Source organism: Oncorhynchus nerka, linkage group LG8 (assembly GCF_034236695.1).
Source record: "Oncorhynchus nerka isolate Pitt River linkage group LG8, Oner_Uvic_2.0, whole genome shotgun sequence".
NCBI lineage: Eukaryota > Metazoa > Chordata > Actinopteri > Salmoniformes > Salmonidae > Oncorhynchus > Oncorhynchus nerka.
Window position 1 is genome coordinate 55662520 of NC_088403.1, and position 27091 is coordinate 55689610.

Below are 27091 nucleotides of genomic sequence, written 5' to 3' on the forward strand. Positions count from 1 at the left end.
GCTGTTACTGTTGTACTACACCACCAAGTAATACAGTTAGCTGTTACTGTTGTACTACACCACCAAGTAATACAGTTAGCTGTTACTGTTGTGTTACTTGTACACCACCAAGTAATACAGTTAGCTGTTACTGTTGTACTACACCACCAAGTAATACAGTTAGCTGTTACTGTTGTACTACACCACCAAGTAATACAGTTAGCTGTTACTGTTGTTGTACTACACCACCAAGTAATACAGTTAGCTGTTACTGTTGTACTACACCACCAAGTAATACAGTTAGCTGTTACTGTTGTACTACACCACCAAGTAATACAGTTAGCTGTTACTGTTGTACTACACCACCAAGTAATACAGTTAGCTGTTACTGTTGTACTACACCACCAAGTAATACAGTTAGCTGTTACTGTTGTACTACACCACCAAGTAATACAGTTAGCTGTTACTGTTGTACTACACCACCAAGTAATACAGTTAGCTGTTACTGTTGTACTACACCACCAAGTAATACAGTTAGCTGTTACTGTTGTACTACACCACCAAGTAATACAGTTAGCTGTTACTGTTGTACTACACCACCAAGTAATACAGTTAGCTGTTACTGTTGTACTACACCACCAAGTAATACAGTTAGCTGTTACTGTTGTACTACACCACCAAGTAATACAGTTAGCTGTTACTGTTGTACTACACCACCAAGTAATACAGTTAGCTGTTACTGTTGTACTACACCACCAAGTAATACAGTTAGCTGTTACTGTTGTACTACACCACCAAGTAATACAGTTAGCTGTTACTGTTGTACTACACCACCAAGTAATACAGTTAGCTGTTACTGTTGTACTACACCACCAAGTAATACAGTTAGCTGTTACTGTTGTTGTACTACACCACCAAGTAATACAGTTAGCTGTTACTGTTGTACTACACCACCAAGTAATACAGTTAGCTGTTACTGTTTGTACTACACCACCAAGTAATACAGTTAGCTGTTACTGTTGTACTACACCACCAAGTAATACAGTTAGCTGTTACTGTTGTACTACACCACCAAGTAATACAGTTAGCTGTTACTGTTGTACTACACCACCAAGTAATACAGTTAGCTGTTACTGTTGTAGTTAGCTACACCACCAAGTAATACAGTTAGCTGTTACTGTTGTACTACACCACCAAGTAATACAGTTAGCTGTTACTGTTGTACTACACCACCAAGTAATACAGTTAGCTGTTACTGTTGTACTACACCACCAAGTAATACAGTTAGCTGTTACTGTTGTACTACACCACCAAGTAATACAGTTAGCTGTTACTGTTGTACTACACCACCAAGTAATACAGTTAGCTGTTACTGTTGTACTACACCACCAAGTAATACAGTTAGCTGTTACTGTTGTACTACACCACCAAGTAATACAGTTAGCTGTTACTGTTGTACTACACCACACCAAGTAATACAGTTAGCTGTTACTGTTGTACTACACCACCAAGTAATACAGTTAGCTGTTACTGTTGTACTACACCACCAAGTAATACAGTTAGCTGTTACTGTTGTACTACACCACCAAGTAATACAGTTAGCTGTTACTGTTGTTTAGTACTACACCACCAAGTAATACAGTTAGCTGTTACTGTTGTACTACACCACCAAGTAATACAGTTAGCTGTTACTGTTGTACTACACCACCAAGTAATACAGTTAGCTGTTACTGTTGTACTACACCACCAAGTAATACAGTTAGCTGTTACTGTTGTGTAATACAGTTAGCTGTTACTGTTGTACTTGTACTACACCAAGTAATACAGTTAGCTGTTACTGTTGTACTACACCACCAAGTAATACAGTTAGCTGTTACTGTTGTACTACACCACCAAGTAATACAGTTAGCTGTTACTGTTGTACTACACCACCAAGTAATACAGTTAGCTGTTACTGTTGTTGTACTACACCACCAAGTAATACAGTTAGCTGTTACTGTTGTACTACACCACCAAGTAATACAGTTAGCTGTTACTGTTGTACTACACCACCAAGTAATACAGTTAGCTGTTACTGTTGTACTACACCACCAAGTAATACAGTTAGCTGTTACTGTTGTACTACACCACCAAGTAATACAGTTAGCTGTTACTGTTGTTGTACTACACCACCAAGTAATACAGTTAGCTGTTACTGTTGTACTGTTTAGCTACTGTTGTACACCACCAAGTAATACAGTTAGCTGTTACTGTTGTACTACACCACCAAGTAATACAGTTAGCTGTTACTGTTGTACTACACCACCAAGTAATACAGTTAGCTGTTACTGTTGTACTACACCACCAAGTAATACAGTTAGCTGTTACTGTTGTACTACACCACCAAGTAATACAGTTAGCTGTTACTGTTGTACTACACCACCAAGTAATACAGTTAGCTGTTACTGTTGTACTACACCACCAAGTAATACAGTTAGCTGTTACTGTTGTACTACACCACCAAGTAATACAGTTAGCTGTTACTGTTGTACTACACCACCAAGTAATACAGTTAGCTGTTACTGTTGTACTACACCACCAAGTAATACAGTTAGCTGTTACTGTTGTACTACACCACCAAGTAATACAGTTAGCTGTTACTGTTGTACTACACCACCAAGTAATACAGTTAGCTGTTACTGTTGTACTACACCACCAAGCAATACAGTTAGCTGTTACTGTTGTACTACACCACCAAGTAATACAGTTAGCTGTTACTGTTGTACTACACCACCAAGTAATACAGTTAGCTGTTACTGTTGTACTACACCACCAAGTAATACAGTTAGCTGTTACTGTTGTACTACACCACCAAGTAATACAGTTAGCTGTTACTACACCACCAAGTTGTTAGCTGTTACTACACCACCAAGTAATACAGTTAGCTGTTACTGTTGTACTACACCACCAAGTAATACAGTTAGCTGTTACTGTTGTACTACATCACCAAGTAATACAGTTAGCTGTTACTGTTGTACTACACCACCAAGTAATACAGTTAGCTGTTACTGTTGTACTACACCACCAAATAATACAGTTAGCTGTTACTGTTGTTGTACTACACCACCAAGTAATACAGTTAGCTGTTACTGTTGTTGTACTACACCACCAAGTAATACAGTTAGCTGTTACTGTTGTACTACACCACCAAGTAATACAGTTAGCTGTTACTGTTGTACTACACCACCAAGTAATACAGTTAGCTGTTACTGTTGTACTACACCACCAAGTAATACAGTTAGCTGTTACTGTTGTACTACACCACCAAGTAATACAGTTAGCTGTTACTGTTGTACTACACCACCAAGTAATACAGTTAGCTGTTACTGTTGTACTACACCACCAAGTAATACAGTTAGCTGTTACTGTTGTACTACACCACCAAGTAATACAGTTAGCTGTTACTGTTGTACTACACCACCAAGTAATACAGTTAGCTGTTACTGTTGTACTACACCACCAAGTAATACAGTTAGCTGTTACTGTTGTACTACACCACCAAGTAATACAGTTAGCTGTTACTGTTGTACTACACCACCAAGTAATACTGTTTGTACTACACCACCAAGTAATACAGTTAGCTGTTACTGTTGTACTACACCACCAAGTAATACAGTTAGCTGTTACTGTTGTACTACATCACCAAGTAATACAGTTAGCTGTTACTGTTGTACTACACCACCAAGTAATACAGTTAGCTGTTACTGTTGTACTACATCACCAAGTAATACAGTTAGCTGTTACTGTTGTTGTACTACACCACCAAGCAATACAGTTAGCTGTTACTGTTGTACTACACCACCGAGTAATACAGTTAGCTGTTACTGTTGTACCACACCACCAAGTAATACAGTTAGCTGTTACTGTTGTTGTACTACACCACCAAGTAATACAGTTAACTGTTACTGTTGTACTACACCACCAAGTAATACAGTTAGCTGTTACACTTGTGGGGGGAGGGGGGCATACTAAATCAACATATGCATGGCTTTTCACCCTTAAACCTAATCATAATTACACATAGTTTTTCACTAAAGGCAGTTATTGGGTTAAAACTGGGAAAGGATAGGGTTATTAGGAGGTAGTTAGTGAAAGGATATGGTTATTAGGAGGTAGTTAGTGAAATGATAGGGTTATTAGGGGATAGTTAGTGAAATGATAGGGTTATTAGGAGTACGTTCGTGAAAGGATATGGTTATTAGGAGGTAGTTAGTGAAATTATAGGGTTATTATGAGTACATTTGTGAAAGGATATGGTTATTAGGAGTACGTTTGTGAAAGGATAGGGTTATTAGGAGGTAGTTAGTGAAATGATAGGGTTATTAGGGGATAGTTAGTGAAATTATAGGGTTATTAGGAGGTAGGTAGTGAAATTATAGGGTTATTAGGAGGTAGTTAGTGAAAGGATAGGGTTATTAGGAGGTAGGTAGTGAAATTATAGGGTTATTAGGAGGTAGTTAGTGAAAGGATAGGGTTATTAGGAGGTAGTTAGTGAAAGGATAGGGTTATTAGGAGGTAGTTAGTGAAATGATAGGGTTATTAGGAGGTAGTTAGTGAAAGGATAGGGTTATTAGGAGGTAGTTAGTGAAATTATAGGGTTATTAGGAGGTAGGTAGTGAAATGATAGGGTTATTAGGAGGTAGTTAGTGAAATGATAGGGTTATTAGGAGGTAGTTAGTGAAAGGATAGGGTTATTAGGAGGTAGTTAGTGAAAGGATAGGGTTATTAGGAGGTAGTTAGTGAATGGATAGGGTTATTATGAGGTAGTTAGTGAAAGGATATGGTTATTAGGAGGTAGTTAGTGAAAGGATAGGGTTATTAGGAGGTAGTTAGTGAAAGGATATGGTTATTAGGGGGTAGTTAGTGAAAGGATAGGGTTATTAGGAGGTAGTTAGTGAAAAGATATGGTTATTAGGAGGTAGTTAGTGAAAGGATATGGTTATTAGGAGGTAGTTAGTGAAAGGATATGGTTATTAGGAGGTAGTTCGTGAAAGGATATGGTTATTAGGAGGTAGTTAGTGAAAGGATATGGTTATTAGGAGGTAGTTAGTGAAATTATAGGGTTATTAGGAGGTAGGTAGTGAAATGATAGGGTTATTAGGAGGTAGTTAGTTAAAGGATAGGGTTATTAGGAGGTAGGTAGTGAAATGATAGGGTTATTAGGAGGTAGTTAGTGAAAGGATAGGGTTATTAGGAGGTAGTTAGTGAAAGGATAGGGTTATTAGGAGGTAGTTAGTGAAATGATAGGGTTATTAGGAGGTAGGTAGTGAAAGGATAGGGTTATTAGGAGGTAGTTAGTGAAATGATAGGGTTATTAGGAGGTAGTTAGTGAAAGGATAGGGTTATTAGGAGGTAGTTAGTGAAAGGATAGGGTTATTAGGAGGTAGTTAGTGAATGGATAGGGTTATTATGAGGTAGTTAGTGAAAGGATATGGTTATTAGGAGGTAGTTAGTGAAAGGATAGGGTTATTAGGAGGTAGTTAGTGAAAGGATATGGTTATTAGGGGGTAGTTAGTGAAAGGATAGGGTTATTAGGAGGTAGTTAGTGAAAGGATAGGGTTATTAGGAGGTAGTTAGTGAAAGGATAGGGTTATTAGGAGGTAGTTAGTGAAAAGATATGGTTATTAGGAGGTAGTTAGTGAAAAGATATGGTTACTAGGAGGTAGTTAGTGAAAGGATAGGGTTATTAGGAGGTAGTTAGTGAAAGGATATGGTTATTAGGAGGTAGTTCGTGAAAGGATATGGTTATTAGGAGGTAGTTAGTGAAAGGATATGGTTATTAGGAGGTTGTTAGTGAAATTATAGGGTTATTAGGAGTACGTTCGTGAAAGGATATGGTTATTAGGAGGTAGTTAGTGAAAGGATAGGGTTATTAGGAGGTAGTTAGTGAAAGGTTTTGTTTGAGGTCGGAAGTGATTTCCAAGACCAATGTCTATTTCCGAGAACATGTAACTTTTTGAAACCCCTCTTAAGAGTGACACACAGTGGCACAAGAAGGTACTGCAAGATTATATCCCTGTAACGTAAAACCGTTGAACTCTTCTCCAGTTAACTCTGTGGAATCCAGGTTGTCTGGTTATTAAAGGAGCTTTCCAGTAATACGCTGACGGGAAAAATGTTAATCAGGGCATTTGACTTGCACTGCAGGAGTAGAACAGTGCTGATCTGGAAGTGGTCTCAACTGCCAATCACTAAAGCAATTTACAGATTTATTTTTAGGTGCACTAAAGAAGTAATCTCATATTTTGCAAAAACTTGGGGATGTCAAACAGAGAAAGATGTCGGGACACTGTGACGTAAAACCAATCAGACAAAATATTTTGACTCCTTCGTCTGGTGATAGCTTTCCTATTGCAGGGCATGAGAGGACTACTCTTGTCAGCATCACCGGACCCTTTCTGGAAGCGGAGTGTGTCCTCAGATGACCATACAGGAATGCTGCCAAGACGGCAGCGTAAAGACACCCCAACACACTTAGCCACTGCTCTCTCAGCCAACAGTCAAGGTCTCAGTGGAACTGGTAAACAACCATCAGTCGATGCTGACGTCTGTTTGACCATAGATAGAGAGGTAGTGGTGGATCACATCGATCAGTTGCGATCTCATTATCAGTTGAGAAAAATCATGCCAGGATCTCTTGTTCTGTAAGAGAACATTCCGTATTGAAAAGTTGGTCTCGGATGGCCTATGAGCTCATCAATATTTTGTCCTTGTTTTCTCGGTCACTGACACTTCCTCTTTCCTCCTCTTGTCTTTTTATTAGTTCTGGACTGAGGACCGTCGCTGGAGACCCCGGGCTGGGGACCGTCGTTGGAGGTTCTGGACTGTGGCCCGTCGTTAGAGGTTCTGGGGTACTGTCGCCGGACACTCTGGACTGCCGAGGCGCACTGTAGTCCTGGTGCGTGGTGCTGGCACTGGTGGTACCGGGCTGGTGACACGCACCTCAGGGCGAGTGCGGGGAGGAGGAACAGGGCGTACTGGACTGCCGAGGCGCACTATAGGCCTGATGCGTGGTGCTGGCACTGGTGGTACCAGGCTGGTGACACGCACTTCAGGGCGAGTGCGGGGAGGAGGAACAGGACGTACTGTGTAGAGCTGACACAACCCGTCCTGGCTGGATGTTTATATTCGCCCTGCAAATGCAGGCACTGGCACAGGACGCACTGGGCTGTGCAGACTCACCGGAGACACAGTACGCAGAGCCGGCGCAGGGTATCCTGGTCCAAGGAGGTACACTGGAGACCAGGAGCGTTGAGCCGGCACCCTCCTTCTTGGCTGGATGCCCATTCTAGCCCGGCCAATTAGAGGAGCTAGAATAGAATAGCGCACTGGAGACATCCTGTGCTCTACCGCATAACACGGTGCCTGACCAGTAACACACTCCCCACAGTAAGCACGCTCCCCACAGTAAGCACGAGGAGTAGGCTCAGGTCTCCGACCTGACTCATGCAATCTCCTCGTGTGCTCCCCCCCCAAAAAAAATTGGGGGCTGCCTCTTAGGCTTCCATGCTAGACGTGTACCCTCATATCGTCGCCGTTCCTCCCGTGCTATCTCCACCTGCCTCCATGGTAGGCGATCCTCTCATGCCAGTATCTCCACCTGCCTCCATGGTAGGCGATCCTCTCCTGCCAGTATCTCCACCTGCCTCCATGGTAGGCGATCCTCTCCTGCCAGTATCTCCACCTGCCTCCATGGTAGGCGATCCTCTCCTGCCAGTATCTCCACCTGCCTCCATGGTAGGCGATCCTCTCCTGCCAGTATCTCCACCTGCCTCCATGGTAGGCGATCCTCTCCTGCCAGTATCTCCACCTGCCTCCATGGTAGGCAATCCTCTCCTGCCAGTATCTCCACCTGCCTCCACGGTAGGCGATCCTCTCCTGCCAGTATCTCCACCTGCCTCCATGGTAGGCGATCCTCTCCTGCCAGTATCTCCACCTGCCTCCATGGTAGGCGATCCTCTCCTGCCAGTATCTCCACCTGCCTCCATGGTAGGCGATCCTCTCCTGCCAGTATCTCCACCTGCCTCCACGGTAGGCGATCCTCTCCTGCCAGTATCTCCACCTGCCTCCATGGTAGGCGATCCTCTCCTGACAGTATTTCCTCCCACGTCCAGGATCCTTTACCGTCCAGTATTTCGTCCCATGTCCATGCTGTCTGCTCCATCAAACGCTGCTCCTCCTTTTCACGCTGCTTGGTCCTTTTATGGTGGGTTGTTCTGTCACGTTTGTCGTAACGATGAGACCTAGGCTCGGCGTGATAAGCGTAGATAACTCCGTTAATAAAAGAGAGAACACTGAACAAAACTATACAAAACAACAAAATGAACCGTGAAGCTACGTATATGACTAGTGCAAACAGGCAACTAAACACAAAACCAAAATGGAAAATGGCAACCTAAATAGGATCCCCAATCAGAGATAACAATAAACAGCTGTCTCTGATTGGGAAACAATTCAGGCCACCATAGACCTACATACCTAGACATACCAAAACCCCATAGATATACAAAAATCCCTAGACAAGATAAAAAACACACATACCACCTTCGTCACACGTGACCTAACCAAAATAATAAAGAAAACAAAGATAACTAAGGTCAGGGCGTGACAGTGGGCGGAAAGAGCGTGTCAGGTCACCCTAACTCTACTCCACTGGTTTGAACTCACCCACATTTAGCTGTATCACTCTATACATGTATAATTATGACTGGTACATAAGAGAATGCCATATGTTCAATTGACTTTGCCATACATTTGGCATAATGTTAAATATATGCACAAGGTAAGAGTGTGGGTGTTCTGTGTATATTGAGACTTAGGGGTGTGCCATTGGGGAAAAAATGGTTGAATCAACGTTGTTTCTATGTCATTTAAGGTATTACTTTTATCAATGTGATGACCTGAACGTGGAAAACGGATTGGATTTGCAAAAGGTCATCACCATAAGGGCATGTGTAAACCATAACCTAAAAGCACAGCTATCATGCTTGTAAACCAATCATTGTGTTCCAAAACCATATGAATAGATTGCTCTTCATAAAAAATGTTTTGTTGTTACATTTAACGGCTGAAAATGCCGTTATTTTCTTAGTAGGTAACATCAGAGGTCGTCAGCCTGTGAGAGAAGTCGGAGCTCAGGGTGTCACGACTTCCACCGAAGTCGTTCCCTCTCCTTGTTCGGGCGGTGTTCGAAGTCACCGGCTTTCTAGCTGCCACCGATCCATGTTTCATTTTTCCTTTTGTTTTGTATGTTTACACACCTGGTTCCCATCTCATGATTATGTTCCTTATTTAACCCTCTGGTTTCCCTTTCTGTTTTGTGTGTGATTGTCTTTCGTGTGTTGGAGTTCGAGTCCTGTTTTGTCCTTGTTTTGTAACGGGACTTTTGTTCCGTTCTTGGATTGAGTAAATACAGTGTTTTTTACTCTTACCTGTGTCCTGCGCCTGACTCCTTCGCTATCTTCTAGATAGACTCTGACACAGGGATTATAGACGAGTTTCACCACTGTTAATGCTGCATTCATAACCAAGTGGGAAGGTGGTATTTTTACTGGGAAAAATCCACTTGAATGCCCCTCCAACTCCTAATTACTAGTGGGAAACTCGACTATCATCCCTCAGCTCCGACTTCTCCCACATGCTGACCTCTGACGCCACCTACTAAGGCAGGGGTCAAAGTCATCACACGAAGAGCCTAGTGTCTGCGGGTTTTTGGTTTTTCATTTCAATTAAGACCTAGACAACCAGGTGAGGGGAGTTCTTTACTAATTAGTGACCTTAATTCATCAATCAAGTACAAAAGAGGAGTGAAAACCTGCAGACACTCGGCCCTCTGTGGAATTGACACGTGTACTAAGTAAATTCCCTCCATAACAGCATTTTCGGCAGTTAAATGTAACAACAAACCATTATTTATAAAGAACAATCTATTCATATGGATTTGGAACACTACGATTGGTTTACAAGCATGATAGCTGTGCTTTTGGTTTATAGTTGACACAGTTTGTAGGCTATTAGCCAATCAGTGTTTCTCAACAAGTTCAAAGCATGTGAATGCATTCAAATAGTATTTAAGACTTCACAAACGTGCACATGATTCTTTCACTGCAATAATACCTGACATGAACATTATTCCAGGTGGTCACTCTTATCTTGTCTTCGGTTCTCCCTGTTGCACACAACAAGCTTTGATTACCAGTCGCAACGGGATTTATGGTAGATTTAAGACGACATCATCAACCCTGTTACAGTCAACTCGGCTATACTTGATTTGGCAATTAATAATAGGCACTTACCATAGTATTTTTTTCATTTAACCTTGATGGGCAAAACATTTTTTCAATTAAAGTTCAACATGCATATTTGTGACAGAATGTTAAAATGAGATGAAATAAAACATTCATTTTTCACGAAGTTACACTACCCAACAAGGTAATAATTTGGTAGAATGACCCTTTCACATTATTTCAAGGGGTCACTCTGTCTTCTGTCTCGATTTAGTTTTCTTGCAGCACTTGCGGAAGCAGAAAATGCATGTTTTAATGGATACAACTATGACAAGTGCCACTATGGTGAGCAGAGCAGCTGCCACATCTAGACAGTGGTACTGGTACCAGCTCAGGTTATGGGCCTCCACCCTCAAGTGCTTAGCCCCTTTGTTACGCATCACAAACTCGATCCAGAACACAGCTGTATCCAAGGGTTTCATTGGTTGGTCGTGGTGGATTCTTGACAGCCTCATCATGCTTGCTTTATACCTGGTGAAAGGGGAATAGAGACAGTTATTTCACTGCACATTTTCAACAGTTGCCCAAAAGGTTGGCGTGAGGAAACCACAGTTGTGTATTTGTGACTTACGATGGATCATTGATCACACTGTTGAGGCCATCCACAAGGTCTTTGGATGTCATTGTGTTGAAGTCCACCATTACAGCAGCTCCCTTGTTTTTCATGTGGATGATATTGTCTGGCTGGTCAGCGAACAAGGGGATGCCCACCATTGGGACTCCATGGTAAATGGATTCATATAGTCCGTTAGTCCCACCGTGGGTGACGAAGGCTTTGGTCTTCGGATGACCTTTTTGATACAGCACAACGAGAGGAAGCAGGGTTGTTGAACACTGTTGTACGCAAGGAATGTTTATATGTTTATGACTGTTATCAAGAAAGACATATCACCAAGTAAATCATTTTGTGGAATCCATTCATAAACTCTTGTGTTGGGGGCGAGAGTCTCTGGTTTCTCCCCACCGTATCTCCACAGCACCTATGGTGAGAAAACAGGAATATGAATGAGAACCTGCAATGAAACGGTACTTATAACAAGAAGCTATGTTTTTTTGAAGGGTCCCTGATGACCAAATGCAATATCTCTGACAGAATTCTATGTAAAGGAAAAGTGTAAGCTAGCTTGTTTGAATCGTACAAATGGATCCAATATCGGGATCAAGGAGACGATGACACCTCTACTTATAACAATGTTAAAAAGCCTCTTTTTTTTTTAAAGCAACAGACTAACCTTCTGTGGTATTTGTCCCAATGCAGTGGCTATGGTGTTTCCCCTCTCTTTCGTGAGGTTCTTGATCATGGATCCCAGGGAAAACACCACGATTCCATCATCTCCTGAACTCTGCACAAAGTCCTCCATGGCCTGAAATTCAACACAATCTGTTTCCTTATGGTTCAATGTTATCAGCCCAATAGACTGTAGATAATAGATCATCTTGTAAGACAGTTGATACGTTTGTGTTGAAAAGCCTTACTTTTGAAAGGGGTTTTGCAGGTTTGCAGTGAAGGCCTCCCACAAATTTAAAGTTGGGAAGGAAAGGTCGAGGATACTCAAAGTCCCAGTAGGTCCGTATCAACCAGATATCTGCCTTCCCCAAGATCTCGCATAAAGTCGTAGGTCTGCCTGATAAATGTCGAGATGCATTATGAATGAGACGCAGTACTGCTGAATAAGTGGTCCACAAAACCTATACAAGCTAATCAGTAATTATATTGTTACAACTTTTACAGCAGATTCTCTCTCTCAGAATGTAACAGTTATTGTACTGAAAAAAGCCATTGTGCATATGAATCATTCAATAACCAACATGTTGCAGATTTGCACACAGAACAGCTTCAGTAGAGTGTAGACCTAGCCCTATATATAACATCAATGGGGAAAGCACTGCTTCAATCACAGCTCTGTCAAAGGAGTACCTAACCTGATTTAGCTTATCCACTTAATCAAATATATACACAAATAAACCAAATCATTATATTATTCTTCTTGTAGATATTCCAATCTTTATAGAAACCAAACCTGAGATTGAGCTTGTGGTGCAATGACCCTTCCAACTTTTTTGACAAATTCTGATCAACTTACCCTTGATCCCACTGTAGTACTTATCAATGGTCTGTAGGCAGTGTATAGAGAAAAAGGTAGAATGTATCATGTACGTCACAAAATTGTGAACCCGCTCAAAAAAACTCATTTGGTCTGTGTACGTCAAAGGGGGGGCAGGAACAAAAGAGGGGGCGCTGGTATCTGCCCGCAGTGCCTCTCCATAGTCATGCCAAATGTAAACCTCAGCGAGATAATAAAAGGCACGTTAAGAGCATCTGCCATTAAGTCACTGCATGGCATCATTGGATCAGAAAGGACTGCGTCAAACTCCCACTGTCTCAGTGTGTCCATAAGCTCTTTGTTGTGGAACATGGCATCACACATGTTGAGATGTAGAGCTGTCATACTTCCCAACACCTCCCGGATCTTCAGGCCCACCTGCAACATTGAGGCGTTCTGAGCCTCGTATATCCAGAAGTTTAGGAAGTCCTCCTGGAGAGACTCCAAATCATGTCTCTCAAAAGGAACATTATACACCTTGAAGCTGAAACCCTCTGGTTTGGTATAGTTGACTGAAGGTGAGGCAGAGCAAACCAGCACTGTGACACTATGGTTTCGCTCCACTAGTTCTTCCAGGATCACGCGCATGTTGAGCCAGTGACTGAACTCCCCAGGAAAGACCAGCACATTACCACTGTGTGTGCCCTGACACCCACAGAGAACGAGGGCCATGGACATCAACAACCTCCCAGACACCATTGTAGCGGAGTAGATAGAGACAGAGAGGACCTCTATGCGTTCAACAACGACATACAGGTTTTGACTAGAATTGTGTGAGATCAACCTGACTATAAAAGAGTTATGTGTTCTCCTCTGCAGTCTCAAAGTCTATAGGTTATGTCAGAGATAACCATGGTACACATTTGCACACTGCACAGCTGTGTAAAATCTGCCACTGTCAATTTACCTTGGACTTCAGAACCCGAACCCTCTTTCTTCAATGAGGCAAAAGTGCATGTCTAAAACGGTGTATACTCGTTCACCTTTCGGTTTTTGTAACTTTTTCCAGAGTAGTATAAAATAACAGGGTTTCAAGTTTACAATGGGGTATTAGAATCAAAGTTTGATTAACCTTAATTTGCTTCTGACCGCAAGAGATGTCTGCCCAAAGTACTTTTAGGAAGGCACCTGTGCGACCAGTTTCTATCCGGTAGATGGCAGTGTTCCTTTCTCTATGGTGGCAAATGCTTTTATGTTGATTTCTTTTCTTGACAGGCATGCTAAGGAAAGGAAGCTAGCAGCAGAACGTTCAAAGGACTTAGTATGTTCATACATTCACATTACGTGTCATTGTATAAAAAGACAACTATGGCGAATTGTGACTATTTAACAACTCAGCTAACATTGTTTTGAACCTGCTTTTGAAAATTGTGGTCCTGGAACGACTGGGAATTGTAGAGGATGGCGCATTTTCAACTTCGGCTGGAGGTGTCCAAGATTAAACTTGAGAACCTACAGTGGTGTAAAGTACTTAAGTAAAAATACTTTAAATAACTACTTAAGTCGTTTTTTGTGGTATCTGTACTTTACTATTTTTTACACATTTTCTTCACTACACCCCTAAAGAAAATAGTGTACTTTTTACTCCATACATTTTCCCTGACACCTAAAAGTACTCATTACATTTCGAATGCTTAGCAGGACAGGAAAATGGTCCAATTCACACACTCATCAAGAGAACATCCCTGGTCATCCCTACTGCCTCTGACCTGGCAGACTCCCAAAACATAAATGCTTGGTTTGTAAATGATGTCAGGTTGGAGTGTCCCTCTGGCTATCGATAAATAAATAAAAAACAAAAATTGTGTCATCTGGTTTGCTTAATATAAGTAATTTGAAATTATTTATACTTTTACTTTTGATACTAAAGTATATTTTTGCAATTACATTCACTTTTGATACTTACATATATTTTTGATACTTACATATATACTTACATATATACTACTTTTACTCAAGTAGTATTTTACTGGGTGACTTTCACTTGAGTTATTTTCTATTAAGGCATCTTTACTTTTACTCAAGTATGATAATTGGGTACTTTTTCCACCACTGACAACAAAGCACTGAAACTGTTGAATTAATCTAACAAAAATAAATTACAAAGTTTGGAAGCAGAACTGTCGACAGCGGGGGATCGACAATGTTCCATTTTGTCGTCGTCATGTTGGATTTCCAGCTCCTGGTAAAGGTAGCTAGCTTGCTCTCGAAAGCCTTTCTTCTGATCGATAGGGTTTACAGCGGTTAACTCCGCCCATGGTTGGCGGCGCGTGAACTACAATTATGATGCGGTGTTTCAACGTTTAGAAACATAAATCATCCCTTGCGAAACGGTTTTCGAAATTTATGCTGTTATGGATATGTGTACGGTTCGTTCAATCACTATCTGAACTTAAACAACTAAGACGGATAATCATTTGAACAGTGCAGAAGAGAACCTCACTCCAAAATGTTTTTTTTTCCTTCCGTCAAGACCAGTATGTATATTTGTATGTAGAGAGTGCCAATCGAAAATTGAAACAGCATGGGAAAGAGAACACTGAAATGGCTTAAGCCTCGAGACAGTGGAAAGTTTTGCTGGAGAAACTGAGGAACAAGGGGAATTTCCAACACCAACATCACAAATAAGGGATACGGGTGACTCAAAGTGAAAAGGAAACCCAAACCGGGGTGGTGCGAATAGTTTCCAATATAAATTAATTTTCATTTGGCAGGATTTGCAGAGGCGCTTGGGAAGATGCATTTTGTAGACCTGAGGCCAGAGATCAAAATCAAAAGCATCATTATGGCGAGAAGTGGTTCGGATAGAGCTGGGGTTGCCCACCATTCAAATCCTGGAATCTGGAAGATGAGTCAAAATGACAATGCAATGTGGGTGTAGAGTAATTGTTTTTTATTTGACATGCTACCTCAGTGATGATTCATGTCGCAACCATAGATGTGTGGTACTGTGATACCAACGTACTGTTCGTAGAGGACTGTCAGATTTATTAAAATGTTATTTTCTTTCTGTTCATTTTCTATTGAATAATGTTATTTGACTCATTAATTAAATACATCTTAACAGATCAAATAAGCTTATTGACATGTTTTAAATGTGTGTTTAAAAAAAAAATCTACAGGTATTCTAAATATACTGGAATTGATTAATATTGAGATTACATTTTAAGATAGAAAGACAATTTGTAGCCTATGAAGTTAATATAATATTGTTTGACCAGTGACCTCATTGTTGCTTGCTTTATAGTTGTGCAAGTACATTTTAAATGCATTTTAATATCTTAATCTCAAATTGAAATCATAAAATTCTAAATTCCTTTTGGTACTTGCACCACACCATACTTACTGCATGACCAACTCGTCAATAGCTCCTCCCCAAATAGGAAGTCGTGCACAAGCATTGTTTACAATTTGCCAGGCAAAGGTAGAAGACAACGTGAATACGTACGTGTAGGTTTTGATGACAGTTCATCACATTATTGTTGTTTTCTAAAAAAAAAAGTTTAAGATTTATTAGCAAATGACAATGGAGAATGCTGGCCACTTTCAAAGTCAGCTAACCTCTCTCATGAACGCGGTAGTGACGGCAGCGGTCGTGGAAATAGTCCGACTTGTAGAGGACAGCGCCGTGGTCCTTCGCCAACAGTTGTCCAAGAGTAAACTGGAGAACGAAGCATTAAAAGTCGAAAACGAGTCGAATAAAAAGAAGCTGCAAATTTTGGAAGGCAAGTCGATGGCGGCAAAGCAGTGTTCTGTCGCTCGTCGTCATGAAGCTGATGGCAGGAAATGTAACTCGTGTGGATGGTTGGAAACTAAAGTTGATTGCATTTGCTTTGTTACACGATTTATTTTTTGGGCAAATAATCAAACATGTATTTTATGGTTTCTTTTGTTTATGGTAATTGTATAGATGAACCTGTCCACACAAAAGACGATGGAAAGGGAGAGAAGACAGGTGCAGGGCTGCAATCTCAGGATCCGGCTGGCCAATCCCAGGTTTGTATACGGGCATTTCCATGTAAAAGGCCCATGAATACTAATTATTAGTTCATAGGAGTACATTTCATTTGGTGTCAAATGAAAGCTAAGAGGTTAAATGAAGGCATATATAAATGTTTAAACCATTTTGCATCCTAAAAATTAGCAATAAGCAAAGACTGATTTCTGGTCAAACATGGTAAATGGATCTTACTACTACTACTACTACTACTACTACTAGAGGTCGACCGATTATGATTTTTCAATGCCGAAACTAACTATTGGAAGACTCCAAAAAGCAGATTAATCGGTCGATTTTTATATCTATATTTGTAAAAAATGACAATTACAACAATACTGAATTGAACACTTATTTTAACTTAATATAATACATCAATAAAATCTATTTAGTCTCAAATAAATAAAGAAACATGTTCAATTTGGTTTAAATAATGCAAAAACAAAGTGTTGGAGAAGAAAGTAAAAGTGCAATATGTGCCATGTAAGAAAGCTAACGTTTAAGTTCCTTGCTCAGAACATGTGAAAGCTGGTGGTTCCTTTAACATGAGTCTTCAATATTCCCAGGTAAAAAGTTTTAGGTTGTAGTTAATATAGGACTATTTCTCTCTATACCATTTGTATTTCATATACCTTTGACTATTGCATGTTCTAATAGGTACTTTAGTATTGCCAGCCTAATCTCGGGAGTTGATAGTCTTGAAGTCATAAACAGCGCAATGCTTGAAGCACAGCGAAGAGCTGCTGGCAAATGCAGGAAAGTGCTGTTTGAATGAATGCTTACGAGCCTGTTGCTGCCTACCACCGCTCAGTCAGACTGCTCTATCAAATCATAGACTTAATTATAATATAATAACACACAGAAATACGAGCCTTAGGTCATTAAATGGTCAAATCCGGAAACTATAATTTCGAAAACAAGATGTTTATTCTTTCAGTGAAATACGGAACCGTTTTGTATTTTATCTAACGGGTGGCATCCATAAGTCTAAATATTGCTGTTACATTGCACAACCTTCAATGTCATGTCATAATTATGTACAATTCTGGCAAATTAATTACGGTCTTTGTTTGGAAGAAATGGTCTTCAGACAGTTCGCAACGAGCAAGGCGGCCCAAACTGCTGCATATACCCTGACTCTGCTTGCACAGAACGCAAGAGAATTGACACAATTTCCCTAGTTAAAAGAGGCAATATTACCTAAATATGCAGGTTTAAAAATATATACTTGTGTATTGATTTTAAGAAAGGCATTGATGTTTATGGTTAGGTACACATTGGAGAGAAACGGCAGTGACAACAGTGCTTTTTTCGCGAATGCGCTTGTTAAATCACCTGTTTGGCGAAGTAGGCTGTGATTCAATGATAAATTAACAGGCACCGCATCGATTATATGCAACGCAGGACAAGCTAGATATCATCAACCATGTGTAGTTAAGATTGATTGTTTTTTATAAGATAAGTTTAATGTTAGCTAGCACCTTACCTTGGTTCCTTGCTGCACTCGCATAACAGGTAGTCAGCCTGCCACGCAGTCTCCTCGTGGAGTGCAGTGTAATCGGCCATAATCGGTGTCCAAAAATACAGATTATGTCAACTTGAAATCGGCCCTAATTAATCGTCAATTCCGATTTATCGGAACCTCTACTACTACTACTACTACTACTACTAATAATAATAATAATAATAATAATAATACAAAGAGAATCATAAAGATGCTGTGAAAACAAACAAAACCAATGTAGAGATCTGGCAGGTCTTGGGCAATCGTCTTCCACAGCTTCAGATGATAAGGTGCTGTTCAGCTGGGCAGTAATTTAAGTGGAACAAGTGGAGTGGATGTTTTCTTAAACGACATCTAGCAGAAAAAGTCTTACAAGGTATTTGAAATATATCAAAACACAATGTTACCACTACCAACTAATATCAACATTTAAATGTAGTTTTGCAGAAATCATTAGCCTGTAAGTTTAAGAAATATATTGTTATACTTTTACCAAAACACCACATTTTTAAGTGGGAGATTATGAAAGTTTACAGAAGTAACAATTAAAGGTAGAGCTACCAATTAGTTGTAGTTTACTGATCATTTGGTTTATGATTTATTTAGTGATTAAAACGTGTCACTCTGTTTCCAAATCGGTAACAGAATGACCCAAAAATGAATTGCAAAATGACTGCAACTGAATTGGCTACAATAGGAAATCATAGTAGACACAAACCACAGTTGTGTCTCCTGCTACTGTCCTGCCTTCCACCAGCCTACTGTTATGTTCAGCTCATAGTGTCTCCTGCTACTGTCCTCCCTTCCACCAGCCTACTGTTATGTTCAGCTCATAGTGTCTCCTGCTACTGTCCTCCCTTCCACCAGCCTACTGTTATGTTCAGCTCATAGTGTCTCCTGCTACTGTCCTCCCTTCCACCAGCCTACTGTTATGTTCAGCTCATAGTGTCTCCTGCTACTGTCCTCCCTTCCACCAGCCTACTGTTATGTTCAGCTCATAGTGTCTCCTGCTACTGTCCTCCCTTCCACCAGCCTACTGTTATGTTCAGCTCATAGTGTCTCCTGCTACTGTCCTCCCTTCCACCAGCCTACTGTTATGTTCAGCTCATAGTGTCTCCTGCTACTGTCTTCCCTTCCACCAGCCTACTGTTATGTTCAGCTCATAGTGGCTCCTGCTACTGTCCTCCCTTCCACCAGCCTACTGTTATGTTCAGCTCATAGTGTCTCCTGCTACTGTCCTCCCTTCCACCAGCCTACTGTTATGTTCAGCTCATAGTGTCTCCTGCTACTGTCTTCCCTTCCACCAGCCTACTGTTATGTTCAGCTCATAGTGTCTCCTGCTACTGTCCTCCCTTCCACCAGCCTACTGTTATGTTCAGCTCATAGTGTCTCCTGCTACTGTCCTGCCTTCCACCGGCCTACTGTTATGTTCAGCTCATAGTGTCTCCTGCTACTGTCCTCCCTTCCACCAGCCTACTGTTATGTTCAGCTAATAGTGTCTCCTGCTACTGTCCTGCCTTCCACCAGCCTACTGTTATGTTCAGCTCATAGTGTCTCCTGCTACTGTCCTGCCTTCCACCGGCCTACTGTTATGTTCAGCTCATAGTGTCTCCTGCTACTGTCCTGCCTTCCACCAGCCTACTGTTATGTTCAGCTCATAGTGTCTCCTGCTACTGTCCTCCCTTCCACCAGCCTACTGTTATGTTCAGCTCATAGTGTCTCCTGCTACTGTCCTCCCTTCCACCAGCCTACTGTTATGTTCAGCTCATAGTGTCTCCTGCTACTGTCCTCCCTTCCACTGGTATAACTGTTATGTTCAGCTCATAGTGTCTCCTGCTACTGTCCTCCCTTCCACCAGCCTACTGTTATGTTCAGCTCATAGTGTCTCCTGCTACTGTCCTCCCTTCCACTGGTATAACTGTTATGTTCAGCTCATAGTGTCTCCTGCTACTGTCCTCCCTTCCACTGGTATAACTGTTATGTTCAGCTCATAGTGTCTCCTGCTACTGTCCTCCCTTCCACTGGTATAACTGTTATGTTCAGCTCATAGTGTCTCCTGCTACTGTCCTCCCTTCCACCAGCCTACTGTTATGTTCAGCTCATAGTGTCTCCTGCTACTGTCCTCCCTTCCACCAGCCTACTGTTATGTTCAGCTCATAGTGTCTCCTGCTACTGTCCTCCCTTCCACTGGTATAACTGTTATGTTCAGCTCATAGTGTCTCCTGCTACTGTCCTCCCTTCCACCAGCCTACTGTTATGTTCAGCTCATAGTGTCTCCTGCTACTGTCCTCCCTTCCACCAGCCTACTGTTATGTTCAGCTCATAGTGTCTCCTGCTACTGTCCTCCCTTCCACTGGTATAACTGTTATGTTCAGCTCATAGTGTCTCCTGCTACTGTCCTCCCTTCCACCAGCCTACTGTTATGTTCAGCTCATAGTGTCTCCTGCTACTGTCCTCCCTTCCACTGGTATAACTGTTATGTTCAGCTCATAGTGTCTCCTGCTACTGTCCTCCCTTCCACTGGTATAACTGTTATGTTCAGCTCATAGTGTCTCCTGCTACTGTCCTCCCTTCCACTGGTATAACTGTTATGTTCAGCTCATAGTGTCTCCTGCTACTGTCCTCCCTTCCACCAGCCTACTGTTATGTTCAGCTCATAGTGTCTCCTGCTACTGTCCTCCCTTCCACCAGCCTACTGTTATGTTCAGCTCATAGTGTCTCCTGCTACTGTCCTCCCTTCCACTGGTATAACTGTTATGTTCAGCTCATAGTGTCTCCTGCTACTGTCCTCCCTTCCACCAGCCTACTGTTATGTTCAGCTCATAGTGTCTCCTGCTACTGTCCTCCCTTCCACCAGCCTACTGTTATGTTCAGCTCATAGTGTCTCCTGCTACTGTCCTCCCTTCCACTGGTATAACTGTTATGTTCAGCTCATAGTGTCTCCTGCTACTGTCCTCCCTTCCACCAGCCTACTGTTATGTTCAGCTCATAGTGTCTCCTGCTACTGTCCTCCCTTCCACCAGCCTACTGTTATGTTCAGCTCATAGTGTCTCCTGCTACTGTCCTCCCTTCCACTGGTATAACTGTTATGTTCAGCTCATAGTGTCTCCTGCTACTGTCCTCCCTTCCACCAGCCTACTGTTATGTTCAGCTCATAGTGTCTCCTGCTACTGTCCTCCCTTCCACCAGCCTACTGTTATGTTCAGCTCATAGTGTCTCCTGCTACTGTCCTCCCTTCCACTGGTATAACTGTTATGTTCAGCTCATAGTGTCTCCTGCTACTGTCCTCCCTTCCACCAGCCTACTGTTATGTTCAGCTCATAGTGTCTCCTGCTACTGTCCTGCCTTCCACCAGCCTACTGTTATGTTCAGCTCATAGTGTCTCCTGCTACTGTCCTCCCTTCCACCAGCCTACTGTTATGTTCAGCTCATAGTGTCTCCTGCTACTGTCCTCCCTTCCACCAGCCTACTGTTATGTTCAGCTCATAGTGTCTCCTGCTACTGTCCTCCTTCCACCAGCCTACTGTTATGTTCAGCTCATAGTGTCTCCTGCTACTGTCCTCCCTTCCACCAGCCTACTGTTATGTTCAGCTCATAGTGTCTCCTGCTACTGTCCTCCCTTCCACCAGCCTACTGTTATGTTCAGCTCATAGTGTCTCCTGCTACTGTCCTGCCTTCCACCAGCCTACTGTTATGTTCAGCTCATAGTGTCTCCTGCTACTGTCCTCCCTTCCACCAGCCTACTGTTATGTTCAGCTCATAGTGTCTCCTGCTACTGTCTTCCCTTCCACCAGCCTACTGTTATGTTCAGCTCATAGTGTCTCCTGCTACTGTCCTCCCTTCCACCAGCCTACTGTTATGTTCAGCTCATAGTGTCTCCTGCTACTGTCCTCCCTTCCACCAGCCTACTGTTATGTTCAGCTCATAGTGTCTCCTGCTACTGTCCTCCCTTCCACCAGCCTACTGTTATGTTCAGCTCATAGTGTCTCCTGCTACTGTCCTCCCTTCCACTGGTATAACTGTTATGTTCAGCTCATAGTGTCTCCTGCTACTGTCCTCCCTTCCACTGGTATAACTGTTATGTTCAGCTCATAGTGTCTCCTGCTACTGTCCTGCCTTCCACTGGTATAACTGTTATGTTCAGCTCATAGTGTCTCCTGCTACTGTCCTCCCTTCCACTGGTATAACTGTTATGTTCAGCTCATAGTGTCTCCTGCTACTGTCCTCCCTTCCACTGGTATAACTGTTATGTTCAGCTCATAGTGTCTCCTGCTACTGTCCTCCCTTCCACTGGTATAACTGTTATGTTCAGCTCATAGTGTCTCCTGCTACTGTCCTCCCTTCCACTGGTATAACTGTTATGTTCAGCTCATAGTGTCTCCTGCTACTGTCCTCCCTTCCACTGGTATAACTGTTATGTTCAGCTCATAGTGTCTCCTGCTACTGTCCTCCCTTCCACTGGTATAACTGTTATGTTCAGCTCATAATATTTATTTATTTTTCTGTCCAGTGGGGTTCACAGCAAGAGTGTGAAAACAGTCTGGACAACCCCCTCACTCTCCCTGTCTCTCTTCTGTCTCTCTCCAATTAATGTCACTTCTCTTGGCTCTTACTGACGCCTACCCATGAGTCCCCCCTCTTTTTATTTACTATAACCAGCCACCTCACCCACTGAGCACCAGGTTTCCATGGACGTTGAAAAGTAGTTGAAATTTGGTCAATCCACATCTGAACCAATCATAGACATCTGTTTCACAAGTTTGGACAACAGTAGGGAAAAGTAGAGTATAGCTCAGTACAGTCGGAAAACTCCTGTAAAATATTGTACATATTTAGTTGATTTAAGTGTTGTTTTTTAAAATTGTATTATCTTTTTGTGTGTTTGATAACTCATTGAATTTCTAGCAAATATGTCTAGTTTCCTTGACCAATGGAATGGCAGATTGATTTGTTTGCTTTGCTTAGCTACCTGACTACAGTTTGCATTACAGAGATGCATTCAGCACCGCTTCTAGTTTAACCCAGCCAAAGTGAGAGGACTACAGTGTGGAGATGGCAGAGGGCTCCCTTGTAGTGAGGGTGGCTTTATACACTGGACTGACGTGTGGTGAGCTTTTAGCGCCGTATCGGCAGCAGAAGAAGCGTCACCCAAGTGGATGTTACACATCACTAGTGGAGGAGTCGTCCTCCACTAGGACGTGGCTACCGAGGGCTGGGGACTGAGAACAACGTCAGGGCCGGCTAGCTAACTCTGCCATCATCTAACCTGTCCCTCCCTAGTGCCATCTAACTCGGCTGCCAGACGAATAGAGGCCTTCACCAAGAGCAGGCACCATCTGAAGCTGTCAAGAATTCACTCATATTTTTTTTACTGCAGTTTTGTGTTCTTTTACCGATTTGTACTGTGATGTCCAAACTTGTGAAACATAGACGTCCATGATTGGTACAGATTTGGTCAAGCCCGGACCAACCAAATGTGGTAGCCAGTATGTAGAATAATACTCAAAATGATATTATATTTTTGTACCATGAAGAGAATGACATTCGTAATTATGCATTTCTGTATAGCACAAATCAGAGACCCATGATGTCATTCTGTCACTATAATTGTGTTATAGGGTGTTAATCCACTTAATTTACTGTAGTTCAATAACTAAAATATATATATATATTTTTTTCAATTTGAAGGTGTCATGTCATTCTTTCTGCAGACATCATTCTGTCTTAATTCAAAGTAGATATTTAAGAGTTTTTGGAAAATGTAGTAACATAAAAAAAAAACAGATTTGACCTGCATTCTGTTACCAAACTTTACATCTGCACTTCCTGTAAATTAGTTTTTGTAACATTTTCAGTGGAAATTGTTAAAAGTTGTTACCATGGAGAAGGATGGAATGAAAGTACTTCGCATCAAGAAGGAAATAAATGATGACACAGAACATGACACACCATCTCCAGTGACAGGTGAGTGTGACAGTTTGACGTATCACAGTTCTATGTTTGAGAATAGTGCATAACCTTTTGCCCAGACTACATATTAAGCTTTTTGAAGTGAATTTCATACGTTGTATTTACTGTAATGGCACCTGTGTCTGTTTCAGATGAGCAGCTGTGTCCCAAAGTGGACATGGTGTTTGTTAACGAGTGGAGCCAAAGCCTGTGGCGAGACGACAGAATAGACGGTAAAGACAGAACAGAGGAAGAAACTCCAGGATCATCAATGACCCAGCATCAGGTCAGTCCACTTTCCATCAGAGTTTTTTAAATGTTTAAATGTTAGTTAAGGCCTATGTGATACAAACACACATGCTGTTGAGATGGTTGGTTGTGAGATATACAGATCTATTGAGCCATGTTTTGGTCATAAAAAAAAACTAAAAACTAATCAGAGACATGACAAAAGATGGGAAAGGGAAGTAAAATACAACAGTCAAATAATCAAACCCAAACAATGGAAAAGTTCTTCAAGAAGTGAACCTGTCCCAGTCATCTAAGTGTCTCCAAAGGTCCAGCAGCATCTGGAAATGAACAACAAACTCAATCTCCTAAAAAGACAACAAAGACAGACACATAACATTTTTTACAAAAAATAATGAAGCTTTTTGAATGTACAGAAGTGGCGTGTTGTATCGACATAGGCCTCTGACTACCAGGCAGGCTACCAAGTCCCTCTACGTGTTTACTTACATACAGTTGGTCGTCTTCTTACAGAACGGAGGGCTACTTCAGTGCAGTAAGCTGAATCCCTCCACTCCCATCCTCAAAGTCTTCTGTGATCCTGAACGAGACACGTATCCCGACTACCGACTGAAGAGGGAATCTCTGAATTATCTGTTCTCCTTGGCCCTGACTGGTCAAGACAGACAGACGGCAACATTCAAGATCCTCGTCTTTATTTACTGGTTGGCCCACGGGACCTCCTATAAAACTGTCTCGGAGACTTTCGGAATCCCTCTGTCCAATGCTACCAGCATCGTCCGCGACGTTGCGGACAAACTGGTCAAGCTCTCTCTGAAGATTGTGAACAAGCCCTCTTCAGGCGAGCTGGCTCTCACGATGCAAGGGTTCGGCAGACTGGCCCGTCACCCGGTGTTTGAGAAGGCTGTGGGGGCCATAGGTGGGTGCCACGTCAGGGTCAAGATCCCCGGTGTACCGCAACCCCAACAGCGTCCAGGTGACCAGCCCCTCCCTGAGAAGGCACTCCCCACCATCAACTTCCAAGGGGTCTGCGACCACACGGGCAGCTTCATCGACGTCTTTGCGGGGCTGCCTGGGTCTATGACCGACGTGAGGATCCTGAGGCACAGTCCCCTTTACAAATGTGCCCTCTACCCTCCACCCGGATGCTTCCTCCTAGGCGACGGCAGGTACCCTTGCCTACAGACGCCTGTGTGCATCATCACACCCTATTCAAAGTCTGACCAGAACCCGGTGCACGTCCAGTTCAACCAGCACCACGCCATGGCTCTCTCCTCCATCGAGAGGACCTTCGGCATCATGAAGAAGCGCTGGCACATGATCTTCCTGCAGCCTCTTGAGCTCCACCCAAGCTTCATCCCGAAAGTGCTAGCGGTGTGCACCGTGCTGCATAACATCTGCCTCAGGTCGGGAGACTTGCTGGAGCCAGTGAAGATTGAGGATGGAAGCAAGGTGACAGAGGCTCTGAAGGAGTGGCTAACGTCCAATGAGACCAGCGGAGAGGCGTTGAGGGACAGTTTGGCTCAACAGATCTCTACAATGAAATGCATGGCTACTGTGAAAGATGAGCGAGGTACATCTGCACCAGCAAACATGACGGCAGTGCAAAAAGAACACGCTTACAACATAGTAGTGATGGAACATTGATTTGGTGATCACAATTGATGAGTCGAATAAGTCACCATCAGTCACCGATTACACCACTGGCTAGCTGTGATACTTCATCAGCCCTTAAGTGGTGGTGGAACTGTTACTACTGACATTTTTGACTTTTTCACTAAAACAATTAAGCATAGTCGCCTCATATGCCTGTGTTTCTTTACCATGTCAAAAATCATCCACTTTATTTCAAATATTATTTCCTTTATACTGTACACAGTATAGTGAAACACGATTTGGATTATGTTTTTGTGGGGCAGGTAAATGAGTGGGGCAGGTATTCAAATATTATCTCCTTTTATACTGTACACAGTATAGTGAAACACGATTTGGATTATGTTTTTGTGAGTGGTGTAAATGAGTGGGGCAGGTATTCGAACTTGTTGCTGTCTTTTTGATAAATTCAGTGATTATTACAAGTGTGTTCTACTCAATGAGTTATACTGTATACTCTAGATGACTGATAGGGGGCGCTACCACCTTGCCCACATCTTGGAACTCCCTTATTTAGCATAAAAATTAAGTGAAAAAATATATTTTCCTTAAAGTACATTTATTTTTAGATGACTAATGTTACCGTCCCCACTACAACAACAAAAATACTTAAATACATGTAATTTTGTTTAATTAAACTACTGTAGAATCCCTTTCATTCCTATGGAGGACTGTTCCTACTAGGGAGTGTCATATGGCTGACTGGTGGCTTCAAAGCCTCTCAATGGTCAATACATGGCATCAGTAGTCCAGGGTTTATATACATTGTTTCTACTTGTTACCTTTTCTTTTTCGGTTGAGTTGAAAATAAAGCAATATATCTACCTCCAAATCCTTTGTAATGCGAATGGATTAATTGTTTTTCTTCTGCCTTAGCCTTTCTGCCCTATAATACTATAGTTTATTCAAATGTGTGTGTGTGTGTGTGTGTGAGAAGTTTTTCCTGAATTTTCAATGCAGTAGTTTCGGCTTATGTTACTTCCCAAAGGTACCACCAGGAGCCACTGAATGAATTAGTGTTATTACTGTATGGATACTCAAAGCATCGCCTATAAGCAGGCGGGTTAAAATCTGTCTTCGGGGACCCGCAGCCGTTTCATGTATTTGAACTATTCCATAGCTAGCTCACCTGATTCATCTAGTCACCTAAGCATCAAGCCCTTGAATAGGTGAGTTGGGTCAAGGCTACAACAAAATTGTGAAGCATCTGGGTGGGGTCCCCAAGGAGAGGTTTGAAAACCATTACCCTATAGTCTGCAGGCTGTGGTATGCAATCAAGTCTTTGATAAAAGCATTCTTCATTGTGCCACCTAAAGGGACATTTTTACCT

At 42.1% G+C, this 27091-nt stretch overlaps 2 protein-coding genes across 5 annotated transcripts; one reads left to right on the plus strand and one right to left on the minus strand.

Moving 5' to 3' along the window:
- Nucleotides 1-6206: 6206 nt before the first annotated feature.
- On the minus strand, nt 6207-13792 carry LOC115133621 (UDP-glucuronosyltransferase 2A1-like). The gene is given in 7 exon segments (XM_029667048.2): nt 6207-10775; nt 10876-11095; nt 11197-11284; nt 11537-11668; nt 11781-11929; nt 12389-12535; nt 12538-13792. Coding segments are annotated over 7 exon segments (1590 nt in total). The 5' UTR covers nt 13109-13792; the 3' UTR covers nt 6207-10492.
- Nucleotides 13793-14702: 910 nt separating this feature from the next.
- LOC115133620 (putative nuclease HARBI1) lies at nt 14703-26593 on the plus strand. 4 transcript variants are annotated; one of them, XM_029667047.2, is made up of 5 exons: nt 14703-15280; nt 16320-16405; nt 23766-23874; nt 24012-24145; nt 24622-26593. In XM_029667047.2, exons 1-5 carry the CDS (start codon nt 15268-15270, stop codon nt 25753-25755), a joined length of 1476 nt encoding a protein of 491 aa, XP_029522907.1. In that variant the 5' UTR covers nt 14703-15267; the 3' UTR covers nt 25756-26593. The 4 variants fall into 4 exon arrangements, with proteins under 4 accessions (XP_029522907.1, XP_029522903.1, XP_029522905.1 ...); XM_029667043.2 differs by lacking the exon at nt 14703-15280 and adding an exon at nt 15776-16197; XM_029667045.2 differs by lacking the exon at nt 14703-15280 and adding an exon at nt 15776-16134.
- Nucleotides 26594-27091: the final 498 nt, after the last annotated feature.

What these genes read in the sequence shown, in the direction of transcription:
- LOC115133620 (XM_029667043.2), top strand. Translation starts at nt 15,930, where the DNA reads ATGACAATGGAGAATGCTGGCCACTTTCAAAGTCAGCTAACCTCTCTC. An exon ending in TGAAGCTGATGGCAGGAAAT is followed by an intron (nt 16,198 to 16,319) that starts GTAACTCGTGTG and finishes GTAATTGTATAG; the next exon opens with ATGAACCTGTCCACACAAAA. An exon ending in CACACCATCTCCAGTGACAG is followed by an intron (nt 23,875 to 24,011) that starts GTGAGTGTGACA and finishes TGTCTGTTTCAG; the next exon opens with ATGAGCAGCTGTGTCCCAAA.